The sequence below is a fragment of the Poromitra crassiceps genome (genome assembly GCF_964638095.1).
Source record: "Poromitra crassiceps genome assembly, chromosome: 2".
NCBI lineage: Eukaryota > Metazoa > Chordata > Actinopteri > Beryciformes > Melamphaidae > Poromitra > Poromitra crassiceps.
The window spans coordinates 18,328,246-18,350,594 of NC_139624.1; the positions used below are offsets into that span (position 1 = coordinate 18,328,246).

General features: G+C 43.2%; 1 protein-coding gene and 1 pseudogene across 2 annotated transcripts; both read left to right on the forward strand.

The window, feature by feature from the left end:
• The first annotated feature begins 475 nt into the window (after nucleotides 1-475).
• On the forward strand, nucleotides 476-21,329 carry rint1 (RAD50 interactor 1). The gene is made up of 14 exons (XM_083654371.1): nucleotides 476-583; nucleotides 2,120-2,235; nucleotides 3,887-4,060; nucleotides 4,212-4,352; nucleotides 5,365-5,521; nucleotides 8,621-8,731; nucleotides 10,045-10,270; nucleotides 11,226-11,363; nucleotides 11,828-11,922; nucleotides 13,139-13,243; nucleotides 14,837-15,057; nucleotides 16,561-16,741; nucleotides 19,587-19,705; nucleotides 20,797-21,329. The coding sequence occupies exons 2-14, from the start codon at nucleotides 2,144-2,146 to the stop codon at nucleotides 21,005-21,007; spliced, it is 1,971 nt and encodes a 656-aa protein (XP_083510497.1). The 5' UTR covers nucleotides 476-583; nucleotides 2,120-2,143; the 3' UTR covers nucleotides 21,008-21,329.
• On the forward strand, nucleotides 6,925-7,530 carry LOC310792663 (ras-related protein ORAB-1 pseudogene; annotated as a pseudogene). The gene has a single exon. The product of its transcript is annotated as a ras-related protein ORAB-1 pseudogene (transcript).
• Nucleotides 21,330-22,349: the final 1,020 nt, after the last annotated feature.

The following is a 22,349-nucleotide window of genomic DNA, read 5'->3' on the forward strand; positions in this document are numbered from 1 at the left end:
TTCGGGGGAGCTACATCATGACTATGTGGTGGACTTCTTGGAGAAAGAGGTCGGCAGCGATCTGAAATCGCTGAAGAATGTCGGTGATCTGCTGGAGAAACTGAGAGAGGAGAACACGATCCTGGAGGAACAGGTAACGTTACGAATGATTAACGTTACACCTAGCCACGTTAGACCGTAACTACAGCAAGAGCTAGCAGACAGTCTGTACCGTCAGCCAACTGGAGGAACAGTAGCCTAGCTACTACGTTATTAGCCTACTACGTTACCACGCTACGTGTGACCTTCTTTATTCTTCTTTATTCAAGTGGCATCTAGTGACCAGACAACGGGTTCAAACCATTCATGTCGATGGTTCAAACGCCATTAAGGCATACAGTACCAGGAAGCAGCTTAATATTAGAATATTAATGTCAAACATCACCAGTTACTACTGTCTGTACTCTGTTTCACTCAGGTCCTGACAGTCTCCAGCTCTGTGCCTCCCAAAGTGTCTGCAGCTCTGTCTGCTGCTGAGGAGGCCAGCCTATCTCTTGAAGATCTGCTGCAGAGAGAGAGGCTTCTCTCCAACACACTGCAACAGGTAGAGGACATTAATGAATATTTATCTCATGCTAAATAGCCTGCATTTATAAAGCACTTTGCAATATGCCTACATTCACCCATTCATGCACACATTACATACACTGTCACCGATGGTAGCATCCTGCCACACAGGTAAGGACAGTACAGGAAGGAATATTCTACACGAATAAATAATCATACACATTTTGAGGACCGATGTTCTTAGTCAGGGAAGGGTTTTGGTAAGTGTCCAAAATAATATTGATGTTCACCATCCATGGTTTTCCCTAGCATTATAATAACGCTTAGGCTCAGCACCCAAGCCATTTTGGGCGCCACCTAAGTCAAATTAATGTAACATCAATGTTGGTCCCCAGTAGGGATGTTCCTAACAATCTACCGTTTTTCACGGTGTCAGGCAACCACAGTTATCCAGCCTTTCCCTGTAATACCGTGCCCACGGTAAGTTGTGCAATATGCACGCCGAGGCAGCACACACCACAGCCCTACTCGTGACAGCCAGGGAATGAAACTTCACACATCAAGTTGCTGCTAGCAAATAATATTGAATTGCAACACTGGTGGACACTAGTGAACTATTTAATGTACTTTATTGAACTGCACCAGATTACAAGATCGGTGTGTGTATTTTCCATCTAATGCCTAAAAACGATCCGATGTTGCACTGCAGGGCACTTGCACACATGTTGCCCTGCAGTTGCACTGCAGTTGCACTGCAGGGCAACATCGGGCGCAACATGCAGGGCGCCCGTCATCTCACTAATGTTACTCACACAGCGGCAGTCAATACAAAACGATTCCAAGTTTATGTACCATTGAGTTACACTGAAGACCATTCCCCACATTTGGTCACTAAATACGAGTTTTACAGACCTGCAAACCTGCACAGTGCACACACTGGTAGGATTTGTCACTTACAGGTACGCAAAAAGGCGTCGATGACGCGCCTGCAAATTCAATGGTGTGTACTTGCAGTGTCCAAGTGTGTCGTGTTGTGAATCTACATCATCCTGTGGCGATAACCTGACCAATCCAACAAACCGAAAGAACAAGTCTAGCCAATCAGAGGCAGAGTAGGGCGGGTCACGACCTCGCCTTCAACTCCCAGCAGCTGTGGAGTGCAAACAGTTGTTTTTCTCTGCCGCTCTGGCTCATTCAGTGTTCAGCCTCGACACTCCGAGTACACGCGGTCTTCTTGCCAAACGTCCTCAAACCTGACCAGGTAGGCTATATGTAGTAACCGTTATATAAAAGCAATGAGCCCTGTGAGGCTGCGATTTACAGTGATTTTACATCAGCTAAGAGCCTTGTGGCTTATTGCTTAAATACAGCTGTGAGATGCATTATTATCCTACATCAAAATCCCTTAAGTGGTATCTGGTTTCTCATGACAGACGGACAAATGAAAGGAGACTGTTCGATAGTCCCTCTCTAGATTTAATTGTGGGGGACAAGGAATAAATGAATGAGTACTTATTCAATGAACGAACAAATGAGCAAGTACGTATTTGTGGTTATTTGTTCTATCTTCTAGCACCTACAGGGGGCCCAGCCTTGGATGGACAAACTTGGCCAGACCCTTGGCCAAGTAGACACCATAGAGAGACACATGAAATACCTGCAGTGCCTTCAACACATCGAGGAACTCAGGTGAGCTGCGACGAGGGGAGGAAAACACTATTTAAAGGACAAAGGCAAATGCTGGAGAGTGAGTGATGAGCCAGACGGAGAGATGGCTTTCCAAACATTTCTAAAATGGAGTTTCCTCTGTCCGCTTTATAAAGCAACTACACTTTATAGTTTTGTGACAAAACGTGCCAACCCTCGTGGGCACTGAATCAACCTCTCTCTGTGTAAATGAAATAAGGTCTATGACTGGTTAACAAAAGTTTACAAAACCGTTGTGTTCAGCAAGATAATCTTCACAAATGAACACAACTTTTATGATTTTTGAAGTGTAAATGCAATCGCCAAAAGTTCGCAATTCTCAGAAAACGCTTCAAAAACCTTAAATGTTGCCCTCATCTTGTTGAACACAAAGTTTGCAGTTTCATAAACTTTTGTTAACCACATACCTTATTTCAGGCATCTAACAAAAGATGAGGGAAGCAGGCGATGCTAACTTCAGGGTTTTCTGACTCATTCCTGTGGCACTCTATGGGGGACGTGAACAGTTTCACTACTGTTGACAAAATGTGCTATTGTAAGTCACTTTGGATAAAAGCGTCTGCAATGTAATGTCATGTAATTTAATGTAATTCAATGTTGGATCAGATTCCACATGCTCAATACTTGTTTGTCTGTGTTTAGCCCATGGCACTCCAATCAAACATCCAGTTGTTGGAGAATGTTTGATTGGTGTGCTATAGGGCTGCACGATATGAGGAAAAGCTGCGATGTGCGATAACACTGTTCAATATTGCGATGACGATATGACCTGCGATAAAAAAAAAAAATGCTATAAACAAAAATATTAATGGGTAGGGGTGCTCCGATCCGGCTAAGCCACGATCCGATCCGATTCCGATTCCTGGGGTCACTATCCGATTCCAGAATCGATTCTCGATTCCAATGATTCTCGATAACAGAATCTAGAATCGATTCTCAATTATGTCGTTTTATATTGCAATAACACACAAAGGTAAATCTAAGACAGAAAATGAGAAATGTATTAATGCTGAACTTCAAATTCAACTTCAACTTCAAGTATTACAGTGAGGGCCTAAATTCATTTTGCAATATGAGTGTGTTAATTTAAGCATACGTATCAGTAAGTGGCACGGGATTCTCAAAGCCTGTGTTGAGGGTCATACGAACAAAAATGCGCTCTTGAAGCTAAAAAAAAATCCAAAACCAACAAGTTAATTATTTACATTTTTACTTCAATGTAGAACAGTCATTTCTTACACATGAGATTACTTTTAGCCTTTTAGTCATAACGATTATTGAAAGATATTCCATATTCCAGACTGAAATGTTATAACAGAAGTGGAGTATTGCCCAGATTTTTTTTTTCCGATAACACGTGACTTTTGCGATGTGTTCATCGTGCATTTTCATATCGCGATGACGATGAAATACGTCAATAGGTCAATAGGTCAATACCCAGCCCTAGTAATATGCTGTGTTGTGTGTGTGCAGTGCCTCAGTCCAGCAGTGTCTGATGACCAGCAATGTGTGAGGCCATTAATGTGTGTGTGTGTGTGTGTGTGTGTGTGTGTGTGTGTGTGTGTGTGTGTGTGTGTGTGTGTGTGTACGTGTGTGTGTGTGTGTGTGTGTGTGTGTGCGCGCGCGCATGCAGTGCCTCAGTCCAGCAGTGTCTGATGACCAACAGTGTGTGTGAGGCCATCACAGCAGTGGACAGCATGGCTGCTCTGGACGCCAGGCTACAGCCGTCTGGCTGCTGCCACCTGCAGGCCTTCCTCAGAGAGACGCTGCGTTTCTGGCACAAGATCATCAAAGACCGCCTGGCCAGGTGCACTCACACACGCATGCACGCATGCACACACACACACACACACACACACACACACACACACACACACCTCTCTCTCTCTCTCTCTCTCTCCTTCCTTAATCATTCCCTTCACCATTATGTTGAATCCTCCTTTTCTCCTCTTCCATAGTGATTTTGAGGAGGTCTTGATTCTTCTTCACTGGCCCTTCATCTCCCCTCCTACACAGTCTCTGGCGCCCCCTGCCAACGCCCAGGAGATCAACAGCCAGCTAGACCAGCTGACCACCCAGCTGCTGGCCCTGCAGACCTCGTATCCTTCACCATGGATTACACACATTCTTACACACAATCTAGAAAAGTGCAAAAGCACATTTCAAATCCAAATGAAGCTGTTTGTTTTCACTGCTGGAAGATCCTGTTATCAGGCCAGGTCATGTAACATTGTTGTACAACATGTATCCCTAATATTGGCGTCTGCCTATATTGATTGTATAGGATTTGTTCATGCTTACTGTTTAAGCATTTAAGCAAGTTTTTCTCTTCCTCGTCGACGCAATTGTATTTGTTCTTCCGGTTCAGCGCTAGTTGGCGGCCAATTTCAAAACAAAACGTCACTATATGAATGAAGTTTGACAACATTCAGAAGCTACACTGCGGCCAACTTCAGTTACATGTTCATAGCGTTAGTTACATGTTCATAGCGTTACTGCTGCGAGGAGCGGATGGCTGTACCCGGTCGGCATTTAACGTTAGTAACAAAAGTATGTCGACAGTGTTTTCTCACTGCCAGGCAGTAGCCTACTGTAGGGGTTGACAGACGGTCACACAGCCAGCGCTCCTCGCTGCTCGTTAAAAATGTCCAAATAGGCGTTATTCTGATAAACTCGTCACATGAATGTTACGTTCTCATCCGACAAAATATTAAAACTTTATAACGGTTTGTTTTTTTTGCTTGAAAACAGCTTTTTGGCAAGTCTAAAAATGATAAAGGTAGGCGGAATCTACTTCCGTGTCTAAAACGGAAGGACGATTACAAAATGACGTCATGCAGAAGCGTCCTTGTATGGGCAAAGAATAAGGTGAATAGAGTACCGCAGGAATGAGTCCAGAAGACCTGGACTTCCTTGTCTCAAAGTCGATGGGATTTTAGTTAAATGCTTGAAATAAGGTCTGTGTTTAACAAAAGTTTATGAAACAGCAAAGTTTGTGTTCAGCAAGATCATCTTCACAAATGAGGACCACTTTTATCATTCTTGAATTGTAAAAGTAATTTTTAAAAATTGCGTTTTTCAGGCTTTGGTTTCTTTAACTTTCCCCTCCAGTGATGACTTGGTTTCTCAGAGGGTGTCGGCTTCCCCAGCCCCGCCCCTTTCCCCAGCCGCGCCCCTCTGTCTGCCCATCCAGATCATGCTGCTGCCGCTCAGCAAGAGGTTCAGATACCACTTCACTGGCAACCGACAGACCAACTCCCTCAGCAAGGTACACACACACACACACGCACACACACACGCACACCGTGCTAACTGGTTACAGTCTTGGACTGAAGAAATATGGCAGAAGCCAAAATTAAGAACTTATGGTTCATTTAAAAATGAATTTAAATGTGAAAAATATGTTATGTTTAATTTACCTAAAAGCAAGAGGTCCTTATGTGCTCAGTTACGATGTGGTATCCTGCCTTTACATATTGAAACAGGCAGATACAGAGGGACGGCGGAGGAGGATAGGATTTGTGAATATTGTGAGTTGAAGGAAGTGGAGAATGAATTTCATTTTATTTTGTATTGCCCACTGTATCATGACTTACGAGATATACTATTTAAAAAAGTTCACTCCCCTGAGTTAAACTTGTTAGATTTTGAAGAAGGTGCCATACTTGAATTTCTTTTTGACAACATCTTTGCTTTTTCCGATTATATTTCTCATGCGTGGGATAGGAGGAAAAAGATGACATAGATAATTCATATATTTTACTTACTACATATTGTAGTTAAATCAGTGTTTTGCTGTCCATGCCGTGTGTGCTGTGTGTGTGTTTGTATGGTTTTGTATTGTTTATGCACCGGAATTGATATGGTAATAACTGTATGTTGATGTGTCTGATAATCCCATGTGGGATGGGTCATGTAATTTGTCCTGACACGTAAATAAAACTTTCATTCATTCATTCATTCATTCATTCATTCATTCATTCATTCATTCATTCGCACACGCACACACACACACACACACACACACACACACACACACACACACACACACACACACACCTCTTCACTGTAAAGCCCCAGACACAAGGGGAAAACTAGAAAGAACTAGCAGCAATGAAGGCCGACTGTTGACATAAAACATTTCAGTTGGAGCAAAAATAAAAAAATAACATCGGGGATCCCGTCTTTATTTTTTGTTTTTGCTCCAAGTGAAATGTTTTATGGTCACTCATGATTCAGTAGGTCACGGGTTGGCTTGGTTCCAGCCTTAAAACACGTTACATAAGGTTTTTTGAAAAGTCTATGGAGAAAATGAATGGGAAACTCACTTCCGGGGAAAGAAATGTCACGTGACTGTTGAGCTCTATAGTGACGTCGTATATTAGATGATGTCATTAATCACTCATGATGTCACAGAGAGTGATGAGGTCATAAAGCACACTGATTATGTCATACACTGGTGACCAGGTCACTACTATAGTGATGTCATATATCACCAATGATGTCATAAATCACTGATGAGATGTCGTTCACCCTTGAGCAATTTTCATGCCATCAATGATGTCATTGGTGATGTAGACATTGTGACATCATCAGTGATGTCATAAATCCTTCCCTGCTTAGGTTATAAATGATCTACAATAATTACAGTTTTATCATGTGTAGTCAACGATGAATCCTGAATATGACTATTTATTCAAACTGCTCCTGATTGGTGACTCTGGCGTGGGAAAGTCCTGCCTCCTTCTGCGGTTTGCAGATGACTCCTACACAGAGAGCTACAGTCTGACCATCGGGGTGGACTTCAAGATCAGGACCATAGAGCTGGATGGGAAGAGCATCAAACTTCAGATCTGGGACACGGCTGGCCAGGAGCGCTTCCGCACCATCACCTCCAGTTACTACAGGGGGGCGCACGGCATCATCATAGTTTACGATGTGACGGATCGCGAGTCCTTCAATAACGTCAAGCAGTGGCTGCAGGAGATCGACCGCTACGCCAGCGAGGACGTCAACAAGCTGCTAGTAGGCAACAAGTGCGACCTCACCACAAAGAAGGTTGTGGATTACGCCACGGCGAAGGAGTTTGCTGACCGATTGGACATCCCCTTCCTGGAGACCAGCCCCAAGAGCGCCACCAATGTGGAGCAAGCCTTCATGACCATGGCCGCCCAGATCAAGAAGAGGATGGGCCCTGGAGCCACCGGCAACGCCGACAAGTCCAACGTCAGGATCCACAGCAAGCCAGTCAACACCTCCTCTGGAGGCTGCTGCTGAGGCCGCGAGCCAGTGCCTTTGTGGCAGGAGTGATATTATGATGCCTTCATATTCCCCCTATGCCCACAGTAGTGACTTGCTGGTATTTCTGAGAGATGTGACTTTGCATGATAGCAGGAGTTAACATTCCTGTCTATATTTGGCGATGTGTGTGCTCTGCTGGTATTAATGATAGCACATAAGCATGTGCTGTATTGGGAGACGTGACGTTGGCCATGTGTAAATTCCTCTGCTATAGTTTCTCAACCAACGGCACAACACAACAACAACAACAAAATCTCCATCCAAGCTACGAGAATAATCTAGAAACTGTATCAATGTAAGAAGTGATTTGCAAATTGTGTAGAGAAGCGAGTGGAAACGAATGACATGATAAATACGTGGAATTCGTCATCTCTGCATGTGATTTGTCGTTAGACATTTCTGTGGCACAATGTGTATGAAACAATGAAGGGGATTTTAGATTTTATTCTTTTTATGGACGACTCTTGCTCAGCGCAGCCAATAAAGCCTGAACCTGCAGCAACAACATAGACTATAATTCATAGAGCATCGACCAAGCCCAAGCCACCAGGTCCAACAGCGCCACAGCGTTATTGGACTCGCTGTCTCTTGCTTTCCATCGGATCAGTTCTAAACACTGTAGAAAGGTTCACAAAGTAGAGAGTACAAGCAGAAACAGCAAAGTAGCATCGTTAGCACCGTTAATTATCACTTTTGACAGCAGAGGCCGCTGTTGCTGCTACTCTGCAGATTCCTCCTACATGTTGGTGCTTTAAGTGCACCATGTTAATGCAGTGTTGCCTAGTACAGAGTAGAGTGCGCACATCCACTCAAAAACAGCAGGACTAAGAAGCAGCAATCATAAGTAACAAAGTAGAGTCCGCACACTGCTTCAAGATGTCTCCCAGTAGATTTATTAAGATGTTTCGGTCTCACGACCTTCTTCAGAAACGTCTTAATAAATCTACTGGGAGACATCTTTAAGCAGTGTGCGGACTCTACTTTTTTACTTATGAATACAGTGTTGCCTACCACTGTGTGTTTCTCAGCAAGAGTGGTACCTCTCTCTGTGTCTCTCTCTTTTCAGCCAGAGTGGTACCTCACACAGGTGTTGATGTGGATGGCCAACAGCACAGCCTTCATGGAGGAGAAGATCCAACCTATTCTGGAGCGAGCTGGAGTCAACATCAATGCCAGGGTATGCTGCTCTTTATATACTGGAGTCATAGCCCTAGTAACATAGCCACTAGGGGCCAAGGTCTGTGTGTGTGCGTGCGTGTGTCATCGGTGACTGTCACTCAAGCAATTCTTCTTCTACTTCTGTGGTGTTTTATGGCAGTTAGCATCCTTTATGTTGCATTACCGCCTCCTTCTGGATTTATCCATCCACCATTTTTTATCTATCCACCATTTCCCTGAGTGATGTCTTCAGTGATGATGTCATCAATCGTGTCACTCAAGCAATTGTGATGTCATCGGTGATGAAGTCAGTGATGATGTCCTCAGTGATGTCACTCGAGTAATTGTGACGTCATTGGTGATGATGTCACCAGCCCCTACTATTAGAATGAATAGATTACGGACTAATTAATCTCTGCTTTGGAATGCACCAAAGCAACAGATTAGTGATGTACTAAATAAACTATAAGTGTATAACACGTTTCTCTCTCTGGCTGTGTATGCATGGCATGCACACATCCTGGAGTACTCTATTCTCCTGATCTCAGGAGAGGCTGATTTAAACCTCGATTTAACTGGGAGGTCAATTAAGAACAAATTCTTACTTCCGATGTTACAGTATAGTCATCAGCAAACATCAGTGAATTTAATATATCATCATAGGATAATTCTGGTTATTAACCTGGGCTTTATTTTCCAAGTTTTGCTATATTGATGAATGCTTGTGTTGAAAATATCAGCACTTACTATTATTAGAGTGCTCATACCTCCAGGTCCACAGCTCAAACACAGGTGATGACTGATGACATCTTCAACACAATCAAATGCCTTCCAAGCATTGTGCCGTTCCAATATCCAAGTCATTGGTACTTTTAATCAATTTAAAACAGCCTCGCAGCGTTGGCGCACTTGACAACTGCTTGACAATGGCTTAGTCCCACCCGTTGGGCTGTTTATTGAAGCTGATTGGCCAATCGTCAGTCCCCTTCGGCACTGATTAGTGGTGAATCATTGGTAAAACCGGAGAAAATGCATTTGCATATGCCGATGCCAAATGAACGTGAACTGTTTGTTTTGGCACTCTGAACTTCGTTCAAAAATCAAAATCGTGAACTATGAACGTGAACTAGTTCATTTTAATCTGTGTGAGCTGAACTTTGTGCTAGCTCCTGTCAAGTGTGAACTTGCACAACACTGAATGAGTGTGTGTGTGTGTGTGTGTGTGTGTGTGTGTGTGTGTGTGTGTGTGTGTGTGTGTGTGTGTGTGTGTGTGTGTGTGTGTGTGTGTGTGTGTGTGACTGTGTGTGACTGTGTGTGCGTGTGCGTGTGCAGTTGGAGCTGTGTCGGGGGCTACTGGCTCTGGTCCAGGAGAAGGTGGCTAGCGATGCTCCCAGGCTGCTGTACGATGATGCTCTCTTCTGCCACCTGATGGAGGAGGTGCTGCAGTTTGAGAAGGAGCTGAGGAGCAGCCAGGACTACCCCGCAGCCCTGCCCGGCCTGCTGCACCTGCTGCTGGAAGAGCAAACACTACAAAAGTGGCTCACTGTGGAGAAGAAGAGTAAGTTGGCGTGTGTGTGTGTATGTGTGTGTGTGTGTGTGTGTGTGTGAGATTTGCTGAAGTGGTGTGTCGCCATTTTGGGGTTCTTGCGTAGCTCACGCGAGATGGCACAAGACCAGGGTTTTCCCAGAGCCGCAGCTCTGCTTGCTATTGGTCCATGATCATCTGTCAATCACCCCCAAAACAGTCTTTTCTATCGTCTATTTGACTCTAAACAGGAGAGAGATATATGAAAATTCAGCCCCCGGACAGTTGTTATGAAAGGTGAAATTAGCTATATAGGCCAAAACCATGTTTTGGTCCATTCTGTAAGCATGCTTAGTCACTGTTACAATTTAAAAGTGGGGGATTTTAACATGGGGGTGAATGGGAACGACTCATTCCGGGTCCAGCCTCAAATGGCCATTCGAGGAACTACAGCTTTCAGGATCACTTCCGCACCTTCCTTTGTATACTTAAGTTATGATACGATAGTATTGCGATATTGCATTATGCTAGTATTTTGATATATTGAGTATTGCGATATTACCATATATCGTGATTTATTACCTTTTTTCCACTGCAAATTATAACCCAAAAGAAAAAAAATCTTTGTCAACATCTGTTTTATCTAATGAGATAAAATTTCCAGTCTGTTCATCTCACTCAAGTAGACAGACTGACGAGCAATTTATATAATAAAATATCGTGATTCTTGGCATTTGTGCAGTACGATATATTGCCACAAACATTATCGCGTTAAATTATCAATTTGCACACATTCACCCTTCTCACGATTTATAGATAAGGCCTATTGTGAATTGGGTCACGATGGTTTGTCATTTGTAAAAAGTGTCCCCAGAAAAAAAAAGTTTGGGAAACACTGCATTACGTCACCTGAAAGCCTTAAAAAGAAAAGAAAAGAAATTGCATGAATTAGCAGCATTTCCAACCCCGTGTTCCTTTGTGTGTCCAGTGGCATTGGAGAAGGTGGACGCCATGCTGTCAGCAGAGGGCGCCTGGAGCTCTCAGTACAGAGACATCAGTGATGTGGATGAGCTGAAGGCTCCAGACTGTGCTGAGACGTTCATGACTCTACTACTGGTCATCACTGGTACTGTAGGTCTATTCACCTCAACCATCTTGCACATCAGTGTTCTTTTGGTATCACCTTGGATATTAATTGTTGCACTAGACTAGAGAAATGCTCAGTTAGATCTTAAATTCAGTGAGTAGATATTCACTCCCTCCAGAGAATTGTGATTTTGTGAAAAGGGCAATATGAACGTCCTAGGTCTAGGATATACTCTGATATCCTCTACTGGCTGAAATTCCTTGTACTTCAGTATAAGTCAGTGGGACTTCAAGGCTCATCTTATAACTTAGAAAGTCAATCACTTTCAGGGCTCTGTTCTCCACCCCAGGAGTTAGGCTGCAGACTCTCTCTCTCAGGAGAGAGAGACCATGTCAAGTCATGTGAGTGGAGTCCCCCACCTGCATTGTAGACATGGCCTTCAGAGAAAGTGTTGCCTGTTAAGTTTGGTGTTCTTTGTAAGCATGCTGAATTGTCTCCATCAGAGCGCTACCGGTCGTTGCCCTGTCCTCGGGCTCAGCTCAAGTTTCTGGAGCTGCAGAGAGAACTGGTGGATGACTTTCGCATCCGACTCACCCAGGTAATGAGAGAAAGAGAGTAAGGGTATCCGCAGGGTCTTGAGAAAAGTCACTTTAGTGAAAATGAAGGCCCTTAAAAAGTGTTAAAAAGTCTTTCTTAATCACCATTCTATGAGGTGTTTTTGGTTTTCAAAAAGTTTGCGTGCATTTATTTATTCTGTCCATATTTTGCTCCTCCTTTATTTAGTGTGTTACTGTTATTACTTTTAATAAACCTTGCCTTTGGGTTCGTCACTCCAGTGTTTCCCACACGCCACCAAAGTAGAGCTGCCACGATTAATCGATTAGTCGATCGACAGAAAATTAATCGACAACTATTTTGATAATCGATTCATCGTTTTGAGTAAAATTTTAAGAGAAAAGGTCTAAATTCTCTGATTCCAGCTTCTTAAATGTGAATATTCTCTGGTTTCTTTACTCCTGCATGACAGTAAAGTGATATTATCTTTGAGGTGTGGACAAAATAAGACATTTGAGGGCGTCATCTTGGACTTTGGGAAACACTGATCGTCATTTGCTACCATTTTCTGACATTTTATAGACCAAACAACTAATCGATTAATCGAGAAAATAATCGACAGATTAATCGATTATGAATCGATTAGCCCCGTGGCAGCCCTACACCAAAGTATATTTGGCGACCCATTTTACAATTTTTTATTTTTATTTTTTTATCCATCCAAGAGAACAACCCCATCTGTGATAATTAACTAGTGTACAATCTCCCCTCGCTCTACCCCTCCCATACCTGTTCGTTCTGAATCAAATGCTTTAAAGGGCATGGGAAACGTATATGTTTACATTACAAGCAAGTGTAAAATCAAAAGCAAAACTGTGGGCCTACGCACAATAAGGAGAGTGCGAAAGTGAGGCAAAGAGAAGGTGTGAGTGGAAAACAAGACAGATGAAGAAAGAAAGAAAGACATCAGCGCTGAGAGAGATACCTGTAGGTGGCTGATCTTCTCTACCTGTAGGTGGCTGATCTTCTCTACCTGTAGGTGGCTGATCTTCTCTACCTGTAGGTGGCTGATCTTCTCTACCTGTAGGTGGCTGATCTTCTCTACCTGTAGGTGGCTGATCTTCTCTACCTGTAGGTGGCTGATCTTCTCTACCTATAGGTGGCTGATCTTCTCTACCTGTAGGTGGCTGATCTTCTCTACCTGTAGGTGGCTGATCTTCTCTACCTGTAGGTGGCTGATATCCCCTCTTTGTTTCCAGGTGATGAAGGAGGAGTCTCGCTGCCCGCTGGGCGCCCGCTACTGTGCCGTGCTTAACGCAGCCAACTATATCTCCACTGTGCTGGGAGACTGGGCAGACAACGTGGTGCGTTTCCACATGACACTCATTCAGATGTGGGGAAAACCAGCACAATTGCTATACAGTACAGACCATATATACATACCATATATACAGTTTGATGTCATTTACATAATTAATTAGCCATTGCAAAAATTGGTATCAATCAGCCATGGTGGCCATTTTTCACTCTGATTCAGAAAACTTTGTCTATCGCAAACCTGACAGAACAGTTTATTTTGCTACACTTCACAGAATCACACCTGAGACATTCTGTGACAGAACTGAATGCTGAATTGATAGAGAAGAGGTTAGTTATTGGTTTACAAGAGCCTTCGGTTTTTACCATATCATGCAATTATTCCACATTATTTGTTTTTTCTCAAAATCTTTGATTGGGTTTTACACAGATGTACATAGGCACATAATGCAGCCTTATCCCAGACTTGCCTAACCCACCCCCACCCATGAGCCGGAGTTCCTATGTAAAGATATCTTTTGTCCCTGGAGTAACAAAGAAAGATGCTGGAAGTCAGGCTTTTATGTTGAAAACACAAATGGAAGAGAAGGAGAATGAGTAAATTAATTAATTAATAAATAAGAAAATAAAATAAGACGGGGGTAAAGAGACTGATGCAATTGTACACATTGTACTACTGACAAGAATCAGTGGAGAGGCAAATATCAATGAGGTAATAGTTCTTCAGTTGGACTGGAGGTTATGGAAGCATTCCAGGAAGGGTCCCGTCACAAGGGGAAGAGGCTGGAGGCAGCAAGATAAAAGACTACTGAAAGACGGGAGAGTTTGGAAAATCATACACACAATAGGGTCAAGCTAACCTGGTAGCTACCATTAGCATATGTGTGCGCAAGACAATTCTCTCCAACCAATCAACAGTCTGCAGTGTTTTCACGTCACCTTATATGTATCGCCTCAGCTCGCTTGGAATGTTGACCTAGGTCCTAGTAGGTGGTACTAAAAAAAGTACTTGACCAATTGAATGCCAATAAAGGCCAGGGTTCTTCTCACGGTCATGAAAAACGTGAAAAACTCACGCTGGAAAAGTCATGGAATTAGTAAAATCCTTGGAAGTTTTGAAAAGTCATAGAATTTTGTTGTGTTTAATGAAATGCATTATTCCGGTAATCTTCTGTGGATAACCTTAAGTTCCACGTAATGTAACATAACGGCACATTTATTTTCTGTAGCTGTTGACATAACGTCGCTCTAATATGTGTCGAGTTTACTGCTTCTTATATTTTATCTTACTATTTTTTATGGAAAATTCGTTTTTTATTTCAATAGCTTCCATGTCATGTGACGCAGTGACTTTCAAGCACTGAAATCCAATTAATCCAATTATTACAGTGTAGTAAAAATTTCTGGTATTGATTGAGAGTCACTGCCTCACATTACATGGAAATTCTATTATGGATCCTTGAAAAGTTGTGGGAAAAGTTTTGAAAGTTTATCCATGAAAATGTGTGGGAACCCTGAATGGCGAGTTGAGGCGAGATGAGCTGAGCCGGTACCATGCGGTCCAAACGCAGCTCATGGCTTCCACACTAAACAGTGACGTGTTTGTCACACAGCCTCTGTTGGTTCTGTTTGCCGTGCAGTTTTTCCTGCAGCTGCAGCAGGCGGCGGTGTCTCTGGGGGAGGAGGAGGTGCTGCGAGGTGTGGGGGTGATGGAGATGGGTCGCCTGGCCTCTCTGGAGGGCTCTCTGTTTGAAGGGCTGCTGGCTCTGCTGGACCGACTCAGAGGAGACATGATGGGAAGACTGATGGATGCCGTCATGAGAGACATCAGAGACAAGGCCAAGCCCTACTGCCAAGACAGGTCAGACACCGACTCTGTCCTGTTGCATTCTAAATCAGATTACAGGTCAGACACCAACTCTGTCCTGTTGCATTCTAAATCAGATTACAGGTCAGACACCAACTCTATCCTGTTGCATTCTAAATCAGATTACAGGTCAGACACCAACTCTGTCCTGTTGCATTCTAAATCAGATTACAGGTCAGACACCAACTCTGTCCTGTTGCATTCTAAATCAGATTACAGGTCAGACACCAACTCTGTCCTGTTGCATTCTAAATCAGATTACAGGTCAGACACCAACTCTGTCCTGTTGCATTCTAAATCAGATTACAGGTCAGACACCAACTCTGTCCTGTTGCATTCTAAATCAGATTACAGGTCAGACACCAACTCTGTCCTGTTGCATTCTAAATCAGATTACAGGTCAGACACCGACTCTGTCCTGTTGCATTCTAAATCAGATTACAGGTCAGACACCGACTCTGTCCTGTTGCATTCTAAATCAGATTACAGGTCAGACACCAACTCTGTCCTGTTGCATTCTAAATCAGATTACAGGTCAGACACCAACTCTGTCCTGTTGCATTCTAAATCAGATTACAAAACATTGGTCGACTTTTTTTTTTTTTTTTTACCTGTTGAATCGTGAGTGGCGATAAAACATACGGTTTGAGCAAGAACAAAAAGTAACAATGGGGGAAAACAATCAAATTTGTTCTCGCTCAAACCGAATGTTTTATGGTCACTCACGATTCAGTAGGTCATGGGTTGGCTTGGTTCCAGCCTTAAAACTCGTTATATAATAGGATGTTTTGAAATGTCTATGGAGAAAATGACTGGGGTCACGTGACTGTTGAGCTTTATTGATATTATATTACAGTCAATGGTGTTAGGTCATGTTCACATTACAGTCAAATCCGATTTGCTGCTAAAGTCATTAATCATCATGATCTTGATTGGTTTCCCAAATCTGATTTGGGAGTGTGTCCGCACTGCCACAAATCTGATTTGGGCAAGTGTTCAAGTCGGATACAGCCAGATACAATGAGCCAATGAGCCAACATACAATGTTTCTGGCAGTGTTTGCATGTCTGCTCTCTGCTCTTCAAGTCCCCGCCCCCTGCAAAAAATCACTCTCAAAATCTGATTTGGGTGATCAGCGCGTCCACACTGAAGTCACATCAGCTGAAAGCAGATTGGAAACTACCTCCATATGTGGTTTGGGACAAGTGACACAAATCAGACTTGGAGCGTCCAGACTCATAAAACCAATCTGGATAGAATCATTAATCGGTCACTAAAGTTCACAAATCAGATTTGGCCTCCCAGTCTGAACATGGCCTTAGACTTCACGAAACATTTAGGTGGGCTTTAATTACTCTTTTTGATGACGTCCTCAGATTGACACTAAATCTCAGGATATTGACCACATCAACAACACTACTAAATTCCCATATACATTGATTTTCAGCAGAAAAAAGTGAAAAATGTGTTTAGTATCTCTTTAACTTCCTCTCTCAGGTGGTTGTCCCTACCGTCCCAGTGTGATCAGTCCACCATGTCCCTGTCCAGTTCAGCATGCCCTATGATGCTGTGTGTGAGGGACAGACTGCTGAACCTGAGTCAGGTCCTGAGTCTCCCTCTGTTCCAGTCAGCCTGGCAGGGCCTGGCCCAGAGACTGGACAGCTTCCTCTACCAGGAGGTAAGACACTGACCACTACTGCAAATGTCCTTTCGTTTCTGTTTCATGGTGATAGTTCACATCTATCTATCTATCTATCTGTCTGTCTGTCCATCTATCTATCTATCTATCTATCTATCTATCTATCTATCTATCTATCTATCTATCTATCTATCTATCTATCTATCTATCTATATCAGGGGTCTCAAACTCAAATTACCTGGGGGCTGCTGAGTGTCCAGTCTTGTCACAAGAAGGCCACTTCAAGTATTTAAAAAATGCAACCGTTCGAATAACATTAACAATTTATTCATTTATTTGAGGGACAATCTATTTTTTACATTAATAATTTATTTGTTTATTTGAGGGACTTTGTTTTCTTTTTTTAGGGACAATGCACATTACTAAATTAGGCAGTGTTAATTTTCAACTGTCCCTTGGAACTCCAGTTAGAATTAGAACTGATCATAAATGTCACTTGACAGCTCAGTAATCCGCTCTGCCACTGTGTTGGCTGAAAGGCTGATGTTGCTGAAGTGACTATTTTTTTCTGGACAGATGATATTTGCAACCTGCAGCATGCAGTCTTTTAGAAACGTGCCTTTAGTAAACAGCTTCCCTGCTTTGCCGATCATCTCACTCACCACGTAACTTGCTTCAACTGCTGCACCAGCCTCCTTTCTGCCCTTCTGGAAGAGATGTTGTTGTATTGACAGCTCTTTCTTTAGCTGTGCAGCAGGTTTGTCCCTCTCATCTCCCCGGTACTTTGCATAGGCTACTGCTCTGCATGTTTAGTTGAATAATGTCGCTTCAGGTTACTGTATATTCTTTTAGTACGGCGATTTTCTCTTTGCAAATGAGGCAGGCGGCATTCCCTTTGAACTCGACGAAAGAATAATCACTCTCCCACTTCTCCTGAAACTGTCTGTGCTCGTCATCAACCTTTCTTTTGCCTTTTGACAGCGACATGTTCACTTCTCAACAAAAGACAACATTTTAGCGTGCAAAATGTTTTTCTTTCACTCGGGTGAACCAAATCACCTGCTAATGAGGTGGATTTTACATGCAGTGATGATCCCGCTGGCCTGCAGTGTGAAACCGTGTTGCCAGATACTGCTGACGGTTTCCAGCACAAAGACTTAAAAAACCGCCAAAATGCACACAAAACAGCCCAAGGAACTGCACATCTATGGCAATGTTTCTGGCAACCCTGGTGTGACGTGCGACTCGTCTGCATTAAGGCAGCACCTCGTCCACACGCCTCGGGAGCGCGCTCTGTGTTTTACAATGAGCCAAGGTGTGGGCCTGATTTCACTTCACTATAACTTGATATCAAGTGGCGGGCCGTATGAAATCGTTTTAGGGGCCGTGTCTGGCCCGGGGGCCGTGAGTTTGAGACCCCTGATCTATATCTATATCGATAGATAGATAGATAGATAGATAGATAGATAGATAGATAGATAGATAGATAGATAGATAGATATCGATATTTAGTTTGATACATGTAGTTAGATAGATAGATAGATAGATAGATGGATAGATGGATGGATAGATGGATAGATAGATACTGTATATAAAATCCAATGATATAAATCCAGTTCAACCAAAAAATACAAACAACAAAACAAACAAACAAAAACACAAAGTGAACGTGCTTGATTAACCAGTACTGTGTGGAGGGCCACATATAGCATATTTTGAGAAACAAGCCGTGGGCCGCTTAAAATCAGGCCGTGGGCAACCACACACTTTGGACTTGCCTGATCTATGTGTTTGTCTGTCAGGTGAACATGTGTATGCCAGTTGATCCATGTGTTTGTCTGTCAGTTGATCCATGTGTTTGTCTGTCAGGTGAACATGTGTTTGTCAGTTGATCCATGTGTTTGTCTGTCAGTTGATCCATGTGTTTGTCAGTTGATCCATGTGTTTGTCTGTCAGGTGAACATGTGTTTGTCAGTTGATCCATGTGTTTGTCTGTCAGGTGATCCATGTGTTTGTCAGTTGATCCATGTGTTTGTCTGTCAGGTGAACATGTGTTTGTCAGTTGATCCATGTGTTTGTCTGTCAGGTGAACATGTGTTTGTCAGTTGATCCATGTGTTTGTCTGTCAGTTGATCCATGTGTTTGTCAGTTGATCCATGTGTTTGTCTGTCAGGTGATCCATGTGTTTGTCAGTTGATCCATGTGTTTGTCTGTCAGGTGATCCATGTGTTTGTCTGTCAGGTGATCCATGTGTTTGTCTGTCAGGTGATCCATGTGTTTGTCAGTTGATCCATGTGTTTGTCTGTCAGTTGATCCATGTGTTTGTCAGTTGATCCATGTGTTTGTCTGTCAGGTGATCCATGTGTTTGTCAGTTGATCCATGTGTTTGTCTGTCAGGTGATCCATGTGTTTGTCAGTTGATCCATGTGTTTGTCTGTCAGTTGATCCATGTGTTTGTCTGTCAGTTGATCCATGTGTTTGTCTGTCAGTTGATCCATGTGTATGCCAGTTGATCCGTGTGTTTGTCTGTCAGTTGATCCATGTGTTTGTCAGTTGATCCATGTGTTTGTCAGGTGAACATGTGTATGCCAGTTGATCCATGTGTTTGTCTGTCAGTTGATCCATGTGTTTGTCTGTCAGTTGATCCATGTGTTTGTCAGTTGATCCATGTGTTTGTATGTCAGTTGATCCATGTGTTTGTCAGTTGATCCATGTGTTTGTCTGTCAGTTGATCCATGTGTTTGTCAGTTGATCCATGTGTTTGTCTGTCAGTTGATCCATGTGTTTGTCAGTTGATCCATGTGTTTGTATGTCAGTTGATCCATGTGTTTGTCTGTCAGTTGATCCATGTGTCTGTCAGTTGATCCATGTGTTTGTCTGTCAGGTGATCATGGCTAATCATTTCAACGAGGGTGGGGCAGCTCAGCTCCAGTTTGACATGACCAGGAACCTGTTCCCTCTGTTTGGACACTACTGCAAACGACCTGAGAACTTCTTTAAGCAGTAAGTGTGTCTGCCTGCCTGTGTGTGTGACTAGATAGCGGCCTGATAATCTAGTAACTTTAAATGGCCATAACTAATTAAAGTGATACTAACCCCTCCCAGAATCAGAGGTCTCTGCGCTGACATTTGTCATTTCATTTTTCGAAAAACACACATTTTGATGATCCTGGATTCATACTTTAGAATCCGGCCACTCCACATTTTGATAGGATGAACTGGTGGGTTAGATGGCATAGTGCAAAGCGAATGGGAGAGCTACAGTATGTGAAGTTAATACTCGCATGCGCTCTCAGCGTGACTCTGACAGTACGCCGTACAGACAGCGATCTTTGCAAATAGTTAGTTTTAAAATGCGTGTTTCAACAATACAATCCATCAGCATCTTTGTATCTTTGAATCAGATATTTTGACGTTTGGCTGGCTGCAATTCATTGGAGGAGTAGAAGGAGGAGGGAGGAGCCAGCAGTCTGTGCAATGTGTTTGACACTATAATGAAACATGATCATGGAGCTTTATAAATAAAATCAAGGCATTTGTCCAGTTAAATAAATAAATAAATAAATTCTGTTTGGACACCAAACCCAGCAAAGACACTGTATGGTTACATCTCCTCATCAAGCAACCCACTTGCCAGAATAGAATGTTGGCATTTTGCATGTCTGAAAACCAGGATAATATCAACGTAAATTTTAATATACTATCCTATAGTAGCCTACGATAATGTTGTAATTATGTTTTCTGTCTCTCTCTCAATTCAAACAGCTCTCAGTCTCTCTACACTCTGCAAGGGTTTTTATAGACAAATGGTGGGAGGGGCGTTGGTGGCGGGGGGGGGGGGGTCGTCACATAAGCGATCATGGACCAAGGGGGACATTTGAATCTTGCACTGGAGCTTTGAACAGTTTAATTAAGTGACTGATAAAACATGAAGAATTCCTCAGATTGACACTAAATGTCAGGATTTTGACCTGCATTCAGGAACAACACTACTAAACTCCCATATACACTGATTTTCAGCAGGAAAACGTCTTTAGTGTCACTCAGTCCCTGTCTCTGTCTTTTCACCTGTCCATCCCTCCATCCTTCCCCAGTGTTAAGGAGGCCTGTGTCATCCTGTGTCTTAACGTGGGCTCTGCTCTCCTGCTGAGGGATGTCCTCCGGGAGGCAGAGGAGGAGAGGAGAGCAGGAGCAGAGGAGAGCCCCTCACCTGAGTCGGCCTTGAATGAGTTGGGGGTTTACTGTCTGGCACCCTGCGATGTTCTGATCCTCCTCAACCTCAGAGCCTCCTGGCCTGGACAATGATGATCCACCTTGTTCTCAGTTAAGCCCGTGGCCCACCAATCAAACATTCTACAACAGACAAAGACAGATGTTTGTTTTGGTGTGCCACGACTGTCTGTCCTTGTTTGGAGGTGTTTGGTCAGATTCACATGTTCAATCCTTGTTTGTCTGTGTTAAGCCCATGTCACACTAATCAAACATTCTCCAACTGTCGTTGGCAGTTGGAGAATGTTTGATTGATGTTGCATGGGCTTTACCCTAACACTGTGTGTGTGGTCACGTGTGGTTGGGTGGCTGGCTGTTCAACTTTAGTTTTAATTTAATTGGTACATCAGATGGGTTGGGTTAAGTCACATAATTTCAGATAATATCAGATAAGTTGAATTAATTGACTTTCAAACACACACTATGATTGCATACAATTTCTGTCATTGTTGTGTAGTGGTACAGGGTTAGACCCACTTATCTGGCACTTCTTCACTAGGCGAAAATAAACCACAAACACATATTTGGGATTAATTTGTAATGAATGACAGTGATACTTAATAAATATTCAACTTGCAGTCATTATTTATCTCTGGTTGCTAATGGCTATCCTTAACAGACCAGTAATGGAGCAAACAAGATAGAAATAGAGAAACCGGAAGCATCAAAGAAATGCAGGATTGTAAGAAAAATATCACCAAAAAATGCTATACCTGGAGCGAGCGTGCAAGTCTATAAATTGAATTCCATTGTAGGGGATCTATGGAAATCTAACAGTCTCATATTCAAAAACAAATGTCGCACAACTCAGAAATACAGGATGTCAGACACCACATTTAATGTGTATGTTTCACATGAGCGTCGGGGATACATAGTAACCAAATGTGTTGTGTTGTTTTTTCTGATTTCCCCCCATTTTCTCCCCAATTGTACTGGGCCAAATCCCCCTGCTGCCCCGGTCATTGCTCCACCCCCTCTGCCGATCTGTGGAGAGCCGTAGACTAGCATCATGCTTCCTCTGATACATGTGCAGTTGCCAGCCGCTTCTTTTCACCTGACAGCGGGGAGCTTCACCGGCAGGACGTAGCACGTGGGAGGATCACACTATTCCCACCAGTTCCCTTCTGCCCCGAAGAGGCGCCCCGAGCGACCAGAGGAGGCGCTAGTGCAGCGACCAGGACACATACCCTCATTCCGGCTTCCCACCCACAGACACAGCCAATCGTGCCTGTATGGGACGCCCCAACACGGGGGTGTGAACCTGTGACCCTCGTGTTGGTAGGCAGGGAATGTAGCGCTACACTATCCAGACGCCCTCCAAATGTGCTATGTTAAAACCTCGTCATCACTAGGCCTATTTCTCAGGCCTCCTGCCCAA

Bases quoted from the DNA above. Each gene is read 5' to 3' on its own strand.
- rint1 (XM_083654371.1), top strand. From the start codon at position 2,144: ATGGACAAACTTGGCCAGACCCTTGGCCAAGTAGACACCATAGAGAGA. The intron at 4,061-4,211 runs GTGCACTCACAC...CCTCTTCCATAG, and splicing joins ATCAAAGACCGCCTGGCCAG to TGATTTTGAGGAGGTCTTGA. The intron at 15,058-16,560 runs GTCAGACACCGA...TTCCTCTCTCAG, and splicing joins AAGCCCTACTGCCAAGACAG to GTGGTTGTCCCTACCGTCCC.